The sequence below is a fragment of the Triticum dicoccoides genome, chromosome 2A (genome assembly GCF_002162155.2).
Source record: "Triticum dicoccoides isolate Atlit2015 ecotype Zavitan chromosome 2A, WEW_v2.0, whole genome shotgun sequence".
Taxonomy (NCBI): Eukaryota; Viridiplantae; Streptophyta; class Magnoliopsida; order Poales; family Poaceae; genus Triticum; species Triticum dicoccoides.
In genome coordinates, this window is record NC_041382.1 from 562,499,963 (window position 1) to 562,518,411 (window position 18,449).

General features: G+C 44.7%; 1 protein-coding gene across 1 annotated transcript; it reads left to right on the forward strand.

Moving 5' to 3' along the window:
• Nucleotides 1-3,230: 3,230 nt before the first annotated feature.
• LOC119355387 (30S ribosomal protein 3, chloroplastic) lies at nucleotides 3,231-4,778 on the forward strand. Its single transcript, XM_037622182.1, has 2 exons — nucleotides 3,231-3,573; nucleotides 4,296-4,778. Exons 1-2 carry the CDS (start codon nucleotides 3,301-3,303, stop codon nucleotides 4,575-4,577), a joined length of 555 nt encoding a protein of 184 aa, XP_037478079.1. The 5' UTR covers nucleotides 3,231-3,300; the 3' UTR covers nucleotides 4,578-4,778.
• Nucleotides 4,779-18,449: the final 13,671 nt, after the last annotated feature.

An 18,449-nucleotide genomic window follows, 5' to 3' on the forward strand; every position in this document is an offset into this window, starting at 1 on the left:
ACTACTTTAAAATCTATAAAGCTGAACTAGAGAATCACCTTGCTCAAAAGATCAAGAGGCTTAGGTTGGATCATGGTGGATAGTATTTCTCCAACGAGTTTAATTTATTATGCGAGAAACATGGTATAATTCATGAGAGGATGACTCCCTATTCGCCCCAGTCAAACGGAGTTGCCGAACAAAATAACCACACTCTAACTAATTTGGTTAACGTCATGTTAGACACAGCGAGACTTTCCTAGGAATGGTGGGGAGGCTTTGATTACTGCAAGTCATGCCCTAAATATAGTTCCCATGAAGACTAAAGAGATTACCCCATTTGGGGAATGATAAAGGAAAAAGGCTTAAGCTCTCTTATTTACGAACATGTGGATGCTTGGTGAAAGTCAACGTGTCAATTCTCAAGAAGCGTAAGCTTGGATCTAAACCCGTTGATTGTGTTTATAACATTGGCTATATGTTATTAGTAGTGAAATCTGAGGTACGTGACATGAATGTTGGTACAATCATGGAGTTGAATGATGCGACGTTCTTTAAAAATATTTCTCATACGTAAGATATGCCTAGCTCATCTAGTTAGAGGTGAGGGATAACTCCTGAACTTTATGTTTCATTCAAACATTCTGAGCGGCAACCCACTGAGATTTCTGAGGAGGATGACAATGAAGCTCTTAGAAAGGGCAAAAGATGAATGATAAGTCATTTGGTGAATATTTCATTGTGTGCCTCATAATGAACAAGAACAAGTCATATTGTAGTTGTTAGGTACCATTAGTCCTACATAATCACGTGTTGGGGCAAGCACATTGGTTTTTCACTCTTGTTTCTTTATTAGTTTATTTACCGCATGTAGCTGATTCTTCCGGGTTTCTCTTATTTCCTCCGTTTTTGTATTGTTTTTCTTCTGTTTTCTTCGCTTCTTTCTCGACTTCCACCGACTTTTCTAGTTTTCTCTTTTGTTTAACACATATCTACATTTTTCATATACGCCAAGAACATTTTTATGCATGTTTAATATTTTCTAATAAATGATTAACATTTTCTAAACGAATGTTCGATGTCTTTTTTTTCATACACATTGCACATTTTTAAATATATCTTAAACAGGTTTTTATACATGCTTTACATTTTTCAAATATTTTATTAACAACTAGCACAAATTCCCGTGCGTTGCAATGGGGGAGAAAATATAACACATGCTTTTAACCCAACAACCATCATTCAATAGGTTCATCTCCTTTATTTTTGCGAGGCATCATATTTGTGTTGCCGCTTATCCTCCTTGTCACCCTCGCTGGTGATGGTCTCGGTGTTCACACAAAACAACAATAAACGCGTTTGAATATGGTTAATCCTAAGGCGTCTCTCTCTCCCTCTCCTCCATCGCCCTCTCTCTCTCTCTCTCGCTCGCTTTCTCTCTCTCCCGCGATGAGAATCTGTTGTTTCCCCTGCGACATATTTCAGAGGTATGCATGTGTAGTTATCGATGTTTTCTTTTCCCTATATGGTTATAGTGGGGTGTTTATTTGCAATCCGGATCGCCGCGGTACGAAAAAAAACGGATCTTGCGCTATAAATTATAAGTTTGCTTCCAAAACAATATTTTAAAAATATTTAACAGGTAAAATTAACATCATATTTAGATTACACACATTTTTCTAATAAAATTTCATATATAATATGTTAAAATCGAAGTTACGGTTTAAAAGATACGGATAATTTATAAAATCATTTGTTTGATTTAAATATATTCCAAAATAATATTTAAAAATACTTAACAGGTAAAAATAATCTCATATTCATATTCTACATATTTTTTAATCAAATTTCATATATAAAATGTTAAATCGGAGTTACGGTTTAAAAGATATGGATGATTTAAAAAAGTATTTGTTTGACTTAAATATGATCAGCGGATGAAAAACCTAAAACGTCAGGTTTTTTTTCGAAAAACGTAAAATAACGGTTCGGGTATGACTTAAATCCGGATGACGGGTTGATTTCAAGAAAACACAGGGACTTTTCTGAAAAATGCCATGACGGACGAAAGAAACCCAATTTGCTTTATTATTAGGTAAAGATAAAGATTTTCAAGCACATGTTTTGATCATATTTAAATATTTTTGAACATTTTTCAATTACACGTCAATACATATTTTAAAATGATATGAAACTTTTTTTAAACTACATAAACATTTTGTGTATTGTATAATTTTTTTAAGAGGTCATGAACATAGTTTTTAAATGCGTGCACATTTTTGAAAGGTCATTTTGAATTACAAAACGTTTTTCTATATTTTTTAAAAATTCCACACACATTTTTCAGAAACGTGCACATTTTTTAAATGGATGAAACATTTTTTGAATGATGATAACTTTTTTAATTAAGGAAACCAACTTTTTACACCGTGTTAACCTTTTTTAAAATTTTGAAGCAAACTGTTTGGAATATACTCCCTTCTTCCCATAATGTAAAGCGTCTTTCTAACACTAGTGCAGTTTTAAAAAACGTTTTATATTATGAGACGGAGAGTATGTCTTATAATATTCTAAAAAAGAAATAATCAAACCTGTCCAGTAAGCAACACAACAACAATAAAACAACAAGTACTATATTAGCACTACAAAAACAACGTACTTCCAATGAGAGCTGAGCTCGCAGAAAAAATCGATTTGCTGGATTGGTCCACTTGTTACGGTCCTTTAGACGAGCGGTACGTGTAGCTCGCAGTAGGCGAGTTATACTGCCGCACTCGCCCTACAACGCATTAGGTGGCCAATATATAGCCCTAGGATAATGCCTCGTATATCATGTAGGATTAAATATCAGGTAAAATAATTTCAGATAGGGAAGCAAGATTCTCTGCAGGAGGCAGGTGTTTGGAGAGAAAAAATATGGTTCGATGTAAAAAGCTCAAAAGGTTGGAGTGAAGAGTAAAGATGCATGCGTACTAGAGTTTTTATTATCTATCTTAATGAGGCCCATTAGTGATAGCTTGCATTGGGGAGAAAAATTCAATGTAGGTGCCTCAAACTTCTTCTAATTTTTTTAGACAATTTTTTTGAGTTCTTTTTTTCGATTATTTTTTTGTTGAGAACTTTTTTGAGGGGTAATACTTCTATCTTTAGTCACGATACTATGGCGGCCCGATAAGTCTCCGTGGTGGGCCTTAGATGGGCCAGCCCATAAACCATCTCAGCCGGGGTTTTATCACTCGCCGAGAGAGAGCTGAAAAGGCAGAGACAGGAAGAGGTGTGGCATCATCGTCTTCCTCCTCTCTTCTTATCCGGAAGTACACCATGCTCCCGATGTCCGTCCACCCCGCTACTACGCCGGCCCTCGCGTCGCGCCCCCGCGTCTCCCTGCCCAGACCTTCCACATCCCCGTCCTCCTCCTCCTCTTCCGGCCTTGTTCCCCTCAAGAGCAGGAGGCTGCCCCTTCGCTCGCTCCGCATCCTCGCCGCCGCCGCCGCTGCCGGCGCCGTCGAAGCGGGGGAGCCATACGTCGGTTTGGGGGACGAGGAGCCACTTGGCGGAGAAGGAGATGCGGAAGCCGTGGCGGAAAGCGAGGAGGTAATGGTCTTTTCAGCTGCTCTGAAACTTGGGTCATTTTCTGTCCGTGCGATAAATCATGCTAGTTCCTTAAGTACCAACTGTAGCTCAGTCCGTGGAAGTTGGTACTACATTGTTTTTACTCCGTAGAAGGAGTTTCAGTTAGATTCCGTTGCAAATGTACTGTCCTCTTGTTCACTGAAATTTATTAGGCTGTCTGTTTCCGCTGATGAATTGGAGAAGTCTAGTTTTGAACTTTTATACGGTCTTTAGTGCATACCATTTTTTGTGCTTGGCTGCATGTAAGCAAGAAATAAAATGTTGTGGAGTCTGCATATGCTGTGGACCTTGCTCATAACATGAATATTTGGTGTGTGTGGTTGAAATTAAGTGACAGTTGTATATGCTTACATGGACTTCCTCTCATGAATTGTAGTATGAGGATTGCATTTTACTAAAACTGGCCTCAGATATTATTTTTAAAGACGAATAGCATACGAAAACAGCACCCTAGTCCCAGAGTCCATTGAAAATGAAATCCGGAAAATCATAACCACGTTACAGTACAGCACAGGCTTGCGGAAGTGATGTCCGACATCAGAAAGTCGACAGTGTAACAATAGTTTTGAATGTAAATCATTTTAATTTTGAGCTGTGCTAAAACTGCATAACTGGATTCACATGGCAGACAAAACTTGTAATGCCAGAATGAAATTTGAAATAATTTGAATTGTGCATGGCAGTACAAGGTGGAGGTGCCTGAAAAGCAGGACCCGATGCTGGTGCTCAAGTTCATATGGATGGAGAAGAACATCGGCATAGCGCTTGACCAGATGGTTCCGGGTGTTGGCAGCATCCCCTTAAGCCCGTACTACTTCTGGCCGCGGAAAGATGCATGGGAGGAACTGAGAGCGAAGCTGGAGGAGAAAGAGTGGATCTCGCAGAAGCAGATGATCATCCTTCTCAACCAGGCCACCGACATCATCAACCTCTGGCAGCAAGGCGGCGGCAGCTTGTCGACATGAGCGGCTGTTCAGTGTCTTTCTTCTTGCTTTGTTGTTCATTAATGTTAAAGCCACGATGCCACATGGTACATGATCCTGTAGATCGTCTCAATCTGTTCTCGTATGATCCTGTTTGTGGAAAATGAACGCAAGGGTGGAGTATTTGGGTTGTGTTATTGGCAAGGACGGTGTTTAAGATGATTTCCGTGAGTGGTTCCCTTATTCTATTACCATTATATTATGATATGATGCGTTGCCGACCATTCTCTCGCGAAAAGAAGCAGCTACCAGCATCAGAGTACCACTGGATGGACATATGACCAATATTCTGCCGGAGAGCTTCATACTGGGCTACTATGCAATTTCAGCCGTCAAGAGTCAACAGAAAAATCCACGTACCTCTCGGGTCGCCTTCCCCACGGGCGACTCGGGAGGGCTCCGCCGCCGCCTAGTCCCTCCAGTACCTTTCTCCCCCTCCGCTCTGCCGATGGTCGGCGCCGGGCAAAGCCCGTGCGTGCGACGGCGGCGCGAGCGTCCTGATCCGCGGGGTGCAGCCCTTCTGACGGTGTGGCGGATCCCAGAGGCGGCGGACTCGCGGCGATGCACAGGTGCCCAGATCCATGGGTGTGGGACTCTCGGCAGCGTGCGGGCTCCCGGCGGCGGCGGGCTTGGGTGATGGCATCGGCCGCGCGGTGCCGGATCTCGTCGCTCGCGGCGGATCTTGCCACTCCGGCCTTCGTGGAGGAACCTTGTAACGCCCTCGATGCGGCTATATCTCCCACGTGTCGAAGCACGACTTAGAGGCATAACCGCATTGAAAGCAATGTCGCAAGTGAGGTAATCTTCACACAACCCATGTAATACATAAGGGAAAGAGATACATAGTTGGCTTACAATCGCCACTTCACACAAATACATGAATAAAGCATTACATCAACCAGATACAATTAAGGTCCGACTACGGAACCAAAATAAAAGAAGACTACCCCAAATGCTACACAGATCCCCGATCGTCCCGACTGGGCTCCACTACTGATCAACTAGCACGAAACAACACAAAGGACAAGATCTTCATCGAGCTTCTCCTTGAGCTTGGTTGCGTCACCTGCTCGGTTACATCGGCACCTGCAAACTGGTTTGGGAAGTAAATGTGAGCCACAGGGACTCAGCAATCTCACACCCTCACGATCAAGACTATTTAAACTTATGGGTAAGGTAAATGTATGATGTGGAGCTGCAGCAAGCGACTAGCATATATGGTGGCTAACCTATTCGCAAAAGAGAGCAAGAAGAGAAGGCAAAAGCACGATCGAACAACTATTGATCAAGAAGTGATCCTAGAACAACCTACGTCAAGCATAACTCTAACACCGTGTTCACTTCCGGACTCCGTTGGAAAGAGACCATCACGGTTACACACGCGATTGATGTATTTTAATTAATGTCAACTTCAGGTTTTCTACAACCGGACATTAACAAATTCCCATCTGCCCATAACCGCGGGCACGGCTTTCGAAAGTTCGAATCCCTGCAGGGGTGTCCCAACTTAGCCCATCACAAGCTCTCACGGTCAACGAAGGATATTCCTTCTAGCGGGAAGACCCGATCAAACTCGGAATCCTGGTTACAAGACATTTCGACAGTGGTAAAACAAGTCCAGCAACACCGCCCGAATGTGCCGACAAATCCCGATAGGAGCTGCACATATCTCGTTCTCAGGGCACACCGGATTGTCCAAGGTACGGGTAGGCCAGCCCAGAGTTACCCCTGGTGGCCACCGACAGCTGACAGGTTGGACCAACACTCAGAGGAGCACTGGCCCGGGGGGGTAAAATAATGATGACCCTCAGGAGCGCGACTCCCAAGGGAAAAGAAAAGGCTAGGTGGCGAATGGTAAAACCAATGTTGGGCATTGCTGGAAGAGTTTTATTCAAGGCGAACTGTTAAGGGGTTCCCATTATAACCCAACCGCGTAAGGAACGCAAAATCCGGAAACATAACACCGATATGACGGAAACTAGGGCGGCAAGAGTGGAACAAAACACCAGGCATACGGCCGAGTCTTCCACCCTTTACCAAGTATATAGATGCATTAATTAAATAAGATATATTGTGATATCCCAACAAGTAAACATGTTCCACAAAGGAACAACATCTCCATGTTCCAACAAGGAACAAACTTCAATCTTCACCTGCAACTAACAACGCTATAAGAGGGGCTGAGCAAAGCGGTAACATAGCCAAACAACGGTTTGCTAGGACAAGGTGGGTTAGAGGCTTGGCTTAACAATATGGGAGGCATGATAAGAAAGTGGTAGGTATCGTAGCATAGGCATAGCAAAAGAGCGAGCATCTAGCAAGCAAAGATAGAAGTGATTTCGAGGGTATGATCATCTTGCCTGAAATCCCGCAAGGAAGAAGAACGAGTCCATGAAGAAGACAAACAGACGTAGACGAACGGGTCCTCACAATCACGACGTTACCAGAACCAACCCGAAGAAGCAACACCGGAAAGAAGCACACAACATAGTAAACAACCAACACATGAACATGATATGATATGCGGGATGCGGTATGTCATGCGTATGCATGATTTGCAAAGAAATGATTGTACCTGGCCTCAACTTGGAAATCCAAGAGTGCCACTGGAAAGGTGAGGTGATTTCGGTTGAAATCGATATAAAGATCACCGGAATCGGATGCACGGTTTGGAAATGGCAAGCAAAACAAATATGACACCGGTCTACGATAAACAGCAAGTAGCCAACTAAATGCAACAAGATAAATATGCTAAAGCACTCAAACATGGCAACAAAATACATGGCAGGGGTCCACTCAAGATGCTTGACAAAAGATGAACACTGAGCTACGGCTAATTCATCCATTAACAGGTTCAAACAATCAAGGCAAAAACGCAAACGATAAGCAGATTTCAGACTTAGTGAAATTAACACAAGTCTGGAATTTAACATCAGGTAGCACACTTTAGAGCATGAAAACTACATGCTACAGGAACTTAAAAGGGCAAAGCAAGACATGGCATGAAGCTACTCTAAGCACATAACAAAAGTCCCTTAGTGACCGTGAGCCAAAAGGGATCAGAAAATACAATTGCAAGCATGTGAACATGGCAAAAACATAAACAGATTCAGACTTAGTGAAAAACTGGAGCATGGCAAAACTGTTAGCGAGTAGTCATGTTTACGAGCTCGATGCCCTCACTACAGAGCATGGCATGACAAACTAAGCATGCCCCATCAAGAATACATATTATAGAAGCTAGACATGGCAAGAACAACAATATAGCATGCACGGATCACCAACAATATCCTCGGCAAAATCGCTAACAAGTAAACAATCTGTCAGGATTCACGAAATAGCAAAAGTAGAGCTCGATTGACTCAAGCTAGGGTGCTCCATAAATGCAAACAAGGACATGGATGTATAGAGCACCACCATGTTAACAAATCATCTTTACTGATCATCCTCAAAAGAGGCACGGATCACTAGGAAACAACATAAACATATGACATAATGGTAAAAACAGATCAAGGACTTAGAGAAATTCTAAGTCCCTGAAATCAGCATTAACGAATGCACTACTTTGCAAGCTTGTGCTAGTCATCACAAATATCACAAAAAAAATACATGGTAAGCACCTCTGTAAAGATGGCATGACATATAACAAAACTCATGTAGAGCTCAGGAGCATATCATGCACACATTAACACATGGCAAAAATGACAAATAGCTATTTGATGCAGCAGATCTGACAATTATCTCAATCAGCCCTCTTCCAACAGCATTTCGGGCATCAAGATGAGCTCAAATGGAAATGATGCAATGAGATAAAATGATGTACTCTTAGAGGCGAACACTTTGATATGCTAAACGCGCAAAACAGAGCTATGGATGCAAAGTTATCACATGATGAACATGGGCATTTGAATCTGGAAATCTCGGGGACTTAGTGAAAAAATTACCCTCCGGAAAAGTCAACGGGCGGACGAGGTGGTGCGGGACGACGAGATACAGGCGCGGGGCCGAAGCGTTTGGTTCGGGCACCCGGTGGATCTGATCCACCCGGGCCGGATCGGATCTGGCCGGCGAGGGAGGAGGTCGCCGATGAGGGGCGCGCGGTGGCCGGAGCCTGCCGCGGCGAGGCGCTGACGAACGCCGACGAGGAGGATCCGGGCGGGGCCGAGCGCAGCGTTGGAGGAGGAGGCAGCTCACGGCATGCGGGGCGGCACCGGAGCGGCGAGGTGCGACGGGAGGCGAGGCGGTCCGGCGGCCGCGTGGTGGTCGCCGGCGACGAGCCAGCGGGGCGGCGCGGTCGGCCGGCGAGAGACAAGGTGGCTACGCGGTGAGCGAATGCTCGGGCGGCGGCGTGGTGGCGGTTCGGGCCCGGGCGGGCCGGATCTGGGCGCCGCGGGCCCGCGTGGTGGAGGAGGAGAGAGAAAGCCGGCGGTGCTGATGTGTCGCGCCCGGATTCGTTCGGCGCGGCTGCTGGATGTGTCCCGCGGCGGAGTGGACATGTCCAGCGACGAGCGGGGGAATTTTTAGGGTTCATTCGCGAATTTTCGGGGAAGATGGCATATATATAGGTAGAGGGAGCTAGGACAGTCCAAATGAGGTGCGGCTTTCGGCCACGCGATCGTGATCGAACGACTGAGATGATGGAGGAGGTTTAGGTGGGTTTTGGGCCACTTTGGAGGGGTGTTGGGCTGCAACACGCACGAGGCCTTTTCGGACCCTCGGTTAACCGTTGGAGTATCAAACGAAGTCCAAACGGTATGAAACTTGACAAGCGGTCTACCGGTAGTAAACCAAGGCCGCTTGGCAAGTCTCGGTCCAATCCGGAAATGTTTAACCCCCGCACACGAAAAGAGGTAGAAAGGGACATCGGGTGACATAGGAGCGCCGGATTGCAAAACGGACAACGGGGAAAATGCTCGGATGCATGAGACGAACATGTATGCAAATGAAATGCACATGATGACATGATATGAGATGCATGACACGCAAGCAATGACAAGGCAACAACATCGAATAACTGGACGACACCTGGCACATCGGTCTCGGGGCGTTACAACACTCCACCACTACGAGAGGATCTCGTCCCGAGATCTAGAATGGCACCGGAGGGACAACGGAAGAGAAAGAGAAGAAGTAAAACTAAGTTGCTCCTTTGACAAACGAATGAAACCACGAACCTTGAGAGGTTGGTCAAATGGAAAGAAAGAATTTAACGGAGATGAACAAAGTAGAAAACACTCCGTTAGGAAAAGTAACAAGGAAGAACAAATTCGAACAACACTCCGGTTGAGAAGGGATGCAAGACTTGATAAAATGAAAGAACTTGAGCAGCGGGCACACACTCCGGTTAAATGGATAAGCACGAAAAGAACATGATCTTCACAATTTGAGATGATGAAAGAAAAGAGCAACATCACAAGGCCTCCGGAACGAAAGAATAGAATATAGATAATTGAAGTAAAAGAATGGAGAAGAAAATGCCAACTTCTGTCACAAAAGAGTTTGGGAAGGCATCCTTGGAAGAAGGGTCGAACGGAGTTGTTGGAACACCAGCAACGAAAAAGAATAAGCTTAATATGGTCTTATGGATTACATCTCAAATTTTGAGGTGACAACCAGCCACTCACGGGAAAAGAATTGGATTGGTATGACCAAGGAGGCGAGAAAACTTATTTCACCGGGAGGATAGATGAAGAACTTGGATCATATATTATCACCAATAATAGCAAAAACCTTTGGAAAGCTAGGTGAAATATAACCCAAGATAAATCAAATGACGAGATTGATGAATTTAAAATATCTCATTCTTAACAATATGTGAAACATGAAGCATGAACTCAACTTATCAAGAATGACTTAATACCGCCTCCAATGATACAGAAGAAAGAATTGCACTCCGGATTGCAAGAAGAAAAATGCTTGAGCTGTTGGAAATATGCCCTAGAGGCAATAATAAAAGGATTATTATTATATTTCCTTGTTCATGATAATTGTCTTTTATTCATGCTATAATTGTGTTATCCGAAAATCGTAATACATGTGTGAATACATAGACACCAACATGTCCCTAGTAAGCCTCTAGTTGACTAGCTCGTTGATCAACAGATAGTCATGGTTTCCTGACTATGGACATTGGATGTCATTGATAACGAGATCACATCATTAGGAGAATGATGTGATGGACAAGACCCAATCCTAAACATAGCACAAGATCGTATAGTTCATTTGCTAGAGTTTTTCCAATGTCAAGTATCTTTTTCTTAGACCATGAGATTGTGTAACTCCCGGATACCGTAGGAGTGCTTTGGGTGTACCAAACGTCACAACGTAACTGGGTGACTATAAAGGTATACTACGGGTATCTCCGAAAGTGTCTGTTGGGTTGACACGGATCAAGACTGGGATTTGTCACTCCGTATGACGGAGAGGTATCTCTGGGCCCACTCGGTAATGCATCATCATAATGAGCTCAAAGTGACCAAGTGTCTGGTCACGGGATCATGCATTACGGTACGAGTAAAGTGACTTGCCGGTAACGAGATTGAACGAGGTATTGGGATACCGACGATCGAATCTCGGGCAAGTAACGTACCGATTGACAAAGGGAATTGTATACGGGGTTGCTTGAATCCTTGACATCGTGGTTCATCCGATGAGATCATCGAGGAGCATGTGGGAGCCAACATGGGTATCCAGATCCCGCTGTTGGTTATTGACCGGAGAGCCATCTCGGTCATGTCTACATGTCTCCCGAACCCGTAGGGTCTACACACTTAAGGTTCAGTGACGCTAGGGTTGTAGAGATATGAATATGCAGTAACCCGAAAGTTGTTCGGAGTCCCGGATGAGATCCCGGACGTCATGAGGAGTTCCGGAATGGTCCGAAGGTGAAGAATTATATATAGGAAGTGCAGTTTCGGCCATCGGGAGAGTTTCGGGGGTCACCGGTATTGTACCGGGACCACCGGATGGGTCCCGGGGGTCCACCGGGTGGGACCACCCATCCCGGAGGGCCCCATGGGCTGAAGTGGGGAGGGGAACCAGCCCATAGTGGGTTGGTGTGCCCCCTTGGACCACCCCCTACGCCTAGGGTTGGAAACCCTAGGGTGGGGGGGGGGCGCCCCACTTGCCTTGGGGGCCACTCCACCCTTGGCCGCCGCGCCCCCTAGGAGATCCCATCTCCTAGGGCCAGCGCCCCCCCTTGGGGAGCCTATATAAAGGGGGGAGGGAGGGGCAGCCGCACCCTTGACTCTTGGCGCCTCCCTCTTCCCTGCTACACCTCTCCCTCTCGCAGAAAAACGGCGAAGCCCTGCTGCGGTGACTGCTGCATCCACCACCACGCCGTCGTGCTGCTGGATCTTCATCAACCTCTCCTTCCTCCTTGCTGGATCAAGAAGGAGGAGACGTCACGCTGACCGTACGTGTGTTGAACACGGAGGTGCCGTCCGTTCGGCGCTAGGATCTCCGGTGATTTGGATCACGTCGAGTATGACTTCCTCATCCCCGTTCTTTGAACGCTTCCGCGCGTGATCTACAAAGGTATGTAGATGCAATCCGATCACTCGTTGCTAGATGAACTCATAGATGGATCTTGGTGAAACCATAGGAAATTTTTTGTTTTCTGCAACGTTCCCCAACATGAGCACCCCTGAAAAGAAACTTGATGAACACTTCGAGAAGGAATTAAATCCTTGATGAACCGGCATGTAGAACCTTCGTGCAGAACTCCGGTGACAAAAGGATGATCAAAATGGAATGAAGGAGAAGTTGAAAACACAAGGTGAATCCTTGCAATGATTAGATAGATCTTTGGAGTGATATAATTGAAATAACTTTGAGCTCCGGAAAGAAAGATGGACAACTTGAATCGAGAATTTGATGCACTTCCGGAATAGGGAATTAATCACTTGGATGAACAAGAATAAGGATTACGTTATGCGTATCCTTCACCAATTCAAATTGATGACAAGCCATGGAATTGGCATACTACTTATTCTCGTAGAAAGGATTAAGCGAGATATAGCGCTAACTTGGGAAGGTCTTTGACGAATCCACCGGTAGGATTGAAAACATCTAATGAATTGATATGATAACAAGGTAAGAAGAATCTTGTACGAACCACCATAAGAATTGAAAATGAACGAAGAGAAGATAAAGAAACACCGGGAAGAATTATAAAATGAACGTGGATGCTTGAGAGGATTTAGATACATGAGAGCGAAGAGATCACGAGCCGATTAGAGTTCACTTGAACGAAGCCCCGGTAAGATTTGGAGAATACGAGCTGAAAGCTGAAAATGAATAAGCCTGAACTGATCAACTCCGGATAACAAACTGAGAACACTCTTGAATTGCTCCGGAAGGATGAAAAGATTTGTCACAATTGAAAACAATTTTGAAAGGATAGGCTCAAACTAGAATCACAAATCTTTGAGAGAATGGATAGATATAGAGGAAAAACTCTTCTTCGGTCTTCAAAATCTGAGAATGACTTCGAGAAACACGACCATGAATTGTTGAGGCACTCCGGAATGAAAAATTAGAAAGGTTGACCCAACGATGAAAAGAATTTGAAAGATCTTGGAGAAAGGCATTTGACTGATGAAAATTCATACTTACATCAAACTTTGACAAGAATTTAGGATAGCTCTGGGAAAATAAGAAGAGTCAGGTAAGATCCTGGGAAAAGACCTGTGGGTTAGGGCCCACTGAAAAGAAACACCATTGAAATGATTAAAAAGGGAGGTTGCACCGGTTGAATTAAAAGCCTTGAATGAGATAACATCCTCGCAAAATCTTGAACGGATTGAGAATGGAAACGAATCTTCTGAGATATCTTTAGCACTCCGGAACAATTGAATAGCGAGAAGTGGATGATTAAGAGGTGCACCGGCATGAGAAAGCATTTGAAATAAGGAAAAGAATATGATCAAACACCGAAAGCTTGAATTTAATCCACCAGAGAAGAAAAGAATGGAGAATGATGAACTTGAATCTCCGTTAGAATCTTCATGAGAAACACCGGATAAGAATGGAGAGACTTCCAACGATAAAATGAATAGTTGATTAAGAAATCTGAGTCCTTGAGGAAAAAGGGTGGGTGGGCGGGAAAAACAAAGGCAACTTGGAGACGGATGAAACAAACACCATTGAGAAGAACTGATACTTGATCTTGCGGATGTTGAAATGATCGGATCCACTTGAAGAGAAACACACCGGTTGACAAGGATTGACATGACAATCTCGATTATCATGAAGGATTAGTATTCACATCGGAGTATGAGAACACCATTTGGGGAAGGTATGGAATCAACACTTGACATTGAAGCAAATCGAATACCACAACTCCAAACAAAAACAAAGGATTGGCTTGCAGAATAAGCCGGAACAAACATATGATAGAGATTTCGTCCGAAGTTTTTGTGGTGGGGCCTACACGGGCTCGATCGTACAGCACCATCATGTACAAGGCAGTGCACATGACATACGAAGCGTCCCCGAGTCGACATAGCCAAGGACTCTTTAAGACACAACGAGACCACTGTAAAACCAACCGTGGATAGGCAGACCACTAGACGTCGAACCCCAATTTCATATCATACATCTGTCGGAAAGATATCCTAGAGCTACTTGAATTCCCACTTATAGACTCCCGAAACTTTCCGGTTATGCAATCAGGTATTGGGGATATAGGGGAAGCATAATATCTCACCCAAAACTAACAAATCCTACATCCAGCTGTATCCATCCTTCAACACATAACCAAGAAACCTTCGAAAATCGTCTACCTCAACCTTCGAAAAGCATCCGTTATACGAGTTATGGCAATACTCCCGAACTCCCGCCCCAGTACTGGGTGGCGTCGAGGTTATCTCACCAACAACTGCATAAAAGAGATTTTCGATGTCGGCGAAACTAAACTCAGGTCTTCCAGAACTGCAACTATAAAATTGTGACGACAACACCTCGGAGCTCAACTCCCCGGGACACTGCCACAACCCCTAAATGACAGGAGGCACCAAGAACAATGTTCTCGTCACAAATTGATCGGAACGATTCCAAGATACCTACTTGATCCTAATTTTTTTAATGAAATTTGAGAAGAGAAGAGTCAAAACTCTATGTCAGGATGCCTTACCAGAGCGATGAAGGGACTGGGGAGTAAAAGAATTCCTAAACTCTCCGATATATAATTCCTAAATGACTCAAAACATTTTTCTAGACTCAACTCGTCAGCTAATTCGATCAAGCAGTGGGGGCTCCTAAGGTCGGGGAAGGCTCTGATTACCAACTTGTAACGCCCTCGATGCGGGTATATCTCCCACATGTCAAAGCACGACTTAGAGGCATAACCGCATTGAAAGCAATGTCGCAAGTGAGGTAATCTTCACACAACCCATGCAATACATAAGGAAAAGAGATACATAGTTGGCTTACAATCGCCACTTCACACAAATACATGAATAAAGCATTACATCAACCAGATACAATCAAGGTCCGACTAAGGAACCAAAATAAAAGAAGACTACCCCAAATGCTACACAGATCCCCGATCGTCCCGACTGGGCTCCACTACTGATCAACTAGCACGAAACAACACAAAGGACAAGATCTTCATCGAGCTTCTCCTTGAGCTTGGTTGCGTCACCTTCTCAGTTACATCGGCACCTGCAAACTGGTTTGGGAAGTAACTGTGAGCCACAGGGACTCAGCAATCTCACACCCCCGCGATCAAGACTATTTAAGCTTATGGGTAAGGTAAAGGTATGATGTGGAGCTGCAGCAAGCGACTAGCATATATGGTGGCTAACCTATTCGCAAAAGAGAGCGAGAAGAGAAGGCAAAAGCACGATCGAACAACTATTGATCAAGAAGTGATCCTAGAACAACCTACGTCAAGCATAACTCCAACACCATGTTCACTTCCCGGACTCCGCCGGAAAGAGACCATCACGGTTACACACGCGGTTGTTGTATTTTAATTAAGGTCAACTTCAGGTTTTCTACAACCGAACATTAACAAATTCCCATCTGCCCATAACCGCAGGCACGACTTTCGAAAGTTCAAATCCCTGCAGGGGTGTCCCAACTTAGCCCATCACAAGCTCTCACGGTCAACAAAGAATATTGCTTCTAGCGGGAAGACCCGATCAAACTCGGAATCCCGATTACAAGACATTTCGACAATGGTAAAACAAGTCCAGTAACACCGCCCGAATGTGCCGACAAATCCCGATAGGAGCTGCACATATCTCGTTCTCAGGGCACACCAGATTGTCCAAGGTACGGGTAGGCCAGCCCAGAGTTACCCTTGGTGGCCACCGGTAGCTGACAGGTTGGACCAACACTCAGAGGAGCACTGGCCCGGGGGGGGGGGTAAAATAATGATGACCCTCAGGAGCACGACTCCCAAGGGAAAAGAAAAGGCTAGGTGGCGAATGGTAAAACCAATGTTGGGCATTGCTGGAAGAGTTTTATTCAAGGCAAACTGTCAAGGGGTTCCCATTATAACCCAACCGCGTAAGGAACGCAAAATCCGGGAACATAACACCGATATGACGGAAACTAGGGCGGCAAGAGTGGAACAAAACACCAGGCATACGACCGAACCTTCCACCCTTACCAAGTATATATATGCATTAATTAAATAAGATATATTGTGATATCCCAACAAGTAAACATGTTCCAACAAGGAACAACATCTTCATGTTCCAACAAGGAACAAACTTCAATCTTCACCTGCAACTAACAACGCTATAAGAGGGGCTGAGCAAAGCGGTAACATAGCCAAACAACGGTTTGCTAGGAGAAGGTGGGTTAGAGGCTTGGCTTAACAATATGGGAGGCATGATAAGAAAGTGGTAGGTATCGTAGCATAGGCATAGCAAAAGAGCGAGCATCTAGCAAGCAAAGATAGAAGTGATTTCAAGGGTGTGATCATCTTGCCTGAAATCCCGCAAGGAAGAAGAACGAGTCCATGAAGAAGACAAACAGACGTAGACGAACGGGTCCTCACAATCACGACGTTACCAGAACCAACCCGAAGAAGCAACACCGGAAAGAAGCACACAACATAGTAAACAACCAACACATGAACATGATATGATATGCGGGATGCGGTATGTCATGCGTATGCATGATTTGCAAACGAATGATTGGACCGGGCCTCAACTTGGAAATCCAAGAATGCCACTGGAAAGGTGAGGTGATTTTGGTTGAAATCAATATAAAGATCACCGGAATCGGATGCACGGTTTGGAAATGGCAAGCAAAACAAATATGACACTGGTCTGCGATAAACAACAAGTATCCAACTAAATGCAACAAGATAAATATGCTGAAGCACTCAAACATGGCAACAAAATACATGGCAGGGGTCCACTCAAGATGCTTGACAAAAGATGAACACTGAGCTACGGCTAATTCATCCATTAACAGGTTCAAACAATCATGGCAAAAACACAAACGATAAGCAGATTTCAGACTTAGTGAAATTAACACAAGTCTGGAATTTAATATCAGGTAGCACACTTTAGAGCATGAGAACTGCATGCTACAGGAACTTAACATGGCAAAGAAAGGCATGGCATTAAGCTACTCTAAGCACTTAACAAAAGTCCCTTAGTGACCTTGAGCCAAAAGGGATCAGAAAATACAATTGCAAGCATGTGAACATGGCAAAAACATAAACAGATTCAGACTTAGTGAAAAACTGGAGCATGGCAAAACTGTTAGCGAGTAGGCATGTTTACGAGCTTGATGCCCTCACTACAGAGCATGGCATGACAAACTAAGCATGCCCCCATCAAGAATATATATTATGGAAGCTAGACATGGCAAGAACAACAACGTAGCATGCACGAATCACCAACAACATCCTCGGCAAAATCGCTAACAAGTAAACAATTTACCAGGATTCACAAAATAGCAAAAGTAGAGCTCGATTGACTCAAGCTAGGGTGCTCCATAAATGCAAACAAGGACATGGATGGATAGAGCACCGCAATGTTAACAAATCATCTTTACTGATCATCCTCAAAAGAAGCACGGATCATTAGGAAACAACATGAACATATGGCATAATGGTAAAAACAGATCAAGGACTTAGAGAAATTCTAAGTCCTGAAATCAGCATTAACGAATGCACTACTTTGCAAGCTTGTGCTAGTCACCACAAATATCACAAAAAAATTACATGGTAAGCACCTCTGTAAAGATGGCATGGCATATAACAAAACTCATGTAGAGCTCAGGAGCATATCATGCACACATTAAACATGGCAAAAATGACAAATAGCTATTTGATGCAGCAGATCTGACAATTATCTCAATCAGCCCTCTTTCAACAGCATTTCGGGCATCAAGATGAGCTCAAATGGAAATGATGCAATAAGATGAAATGATGTACTCTTAGAGGCGAACACTTTGATATGCTAAATGCACAAAACGGAGCTACGGATGCAAAGTTATCACATGATGAACATGGGCATTTGAATCTGGAAATCTCGGGGACTTAGTGAAAAAATTACCCTCCGGAAAAGTCAACGGGCGGACGAGGTGGTGCGGGACGATGAGATACAGGCGCGGGGCCGAAGCGTTTGGTTCGGGCACGCGGTGGATCTGATCCACCCGGGCCGGATCGGATCTGGCCGGCAAGGGAGAAGGTCGCCGACGAGGGGCGCGCGGTGGCCGGAGCCTGCCGCGGCGAGGCGCCGACGGACGCCGACAAGGAGGATCCGGGCGGGGCCGAGCGCAGCATTGGAGGAGGAGGCAGCTCACGGCATGCGGGGCGGCACCGGAGTGGCGAGGTGCGACGGGAGGCGAGGCGGTCCGGCGGCCGCGTGGTGGTCGCCGACG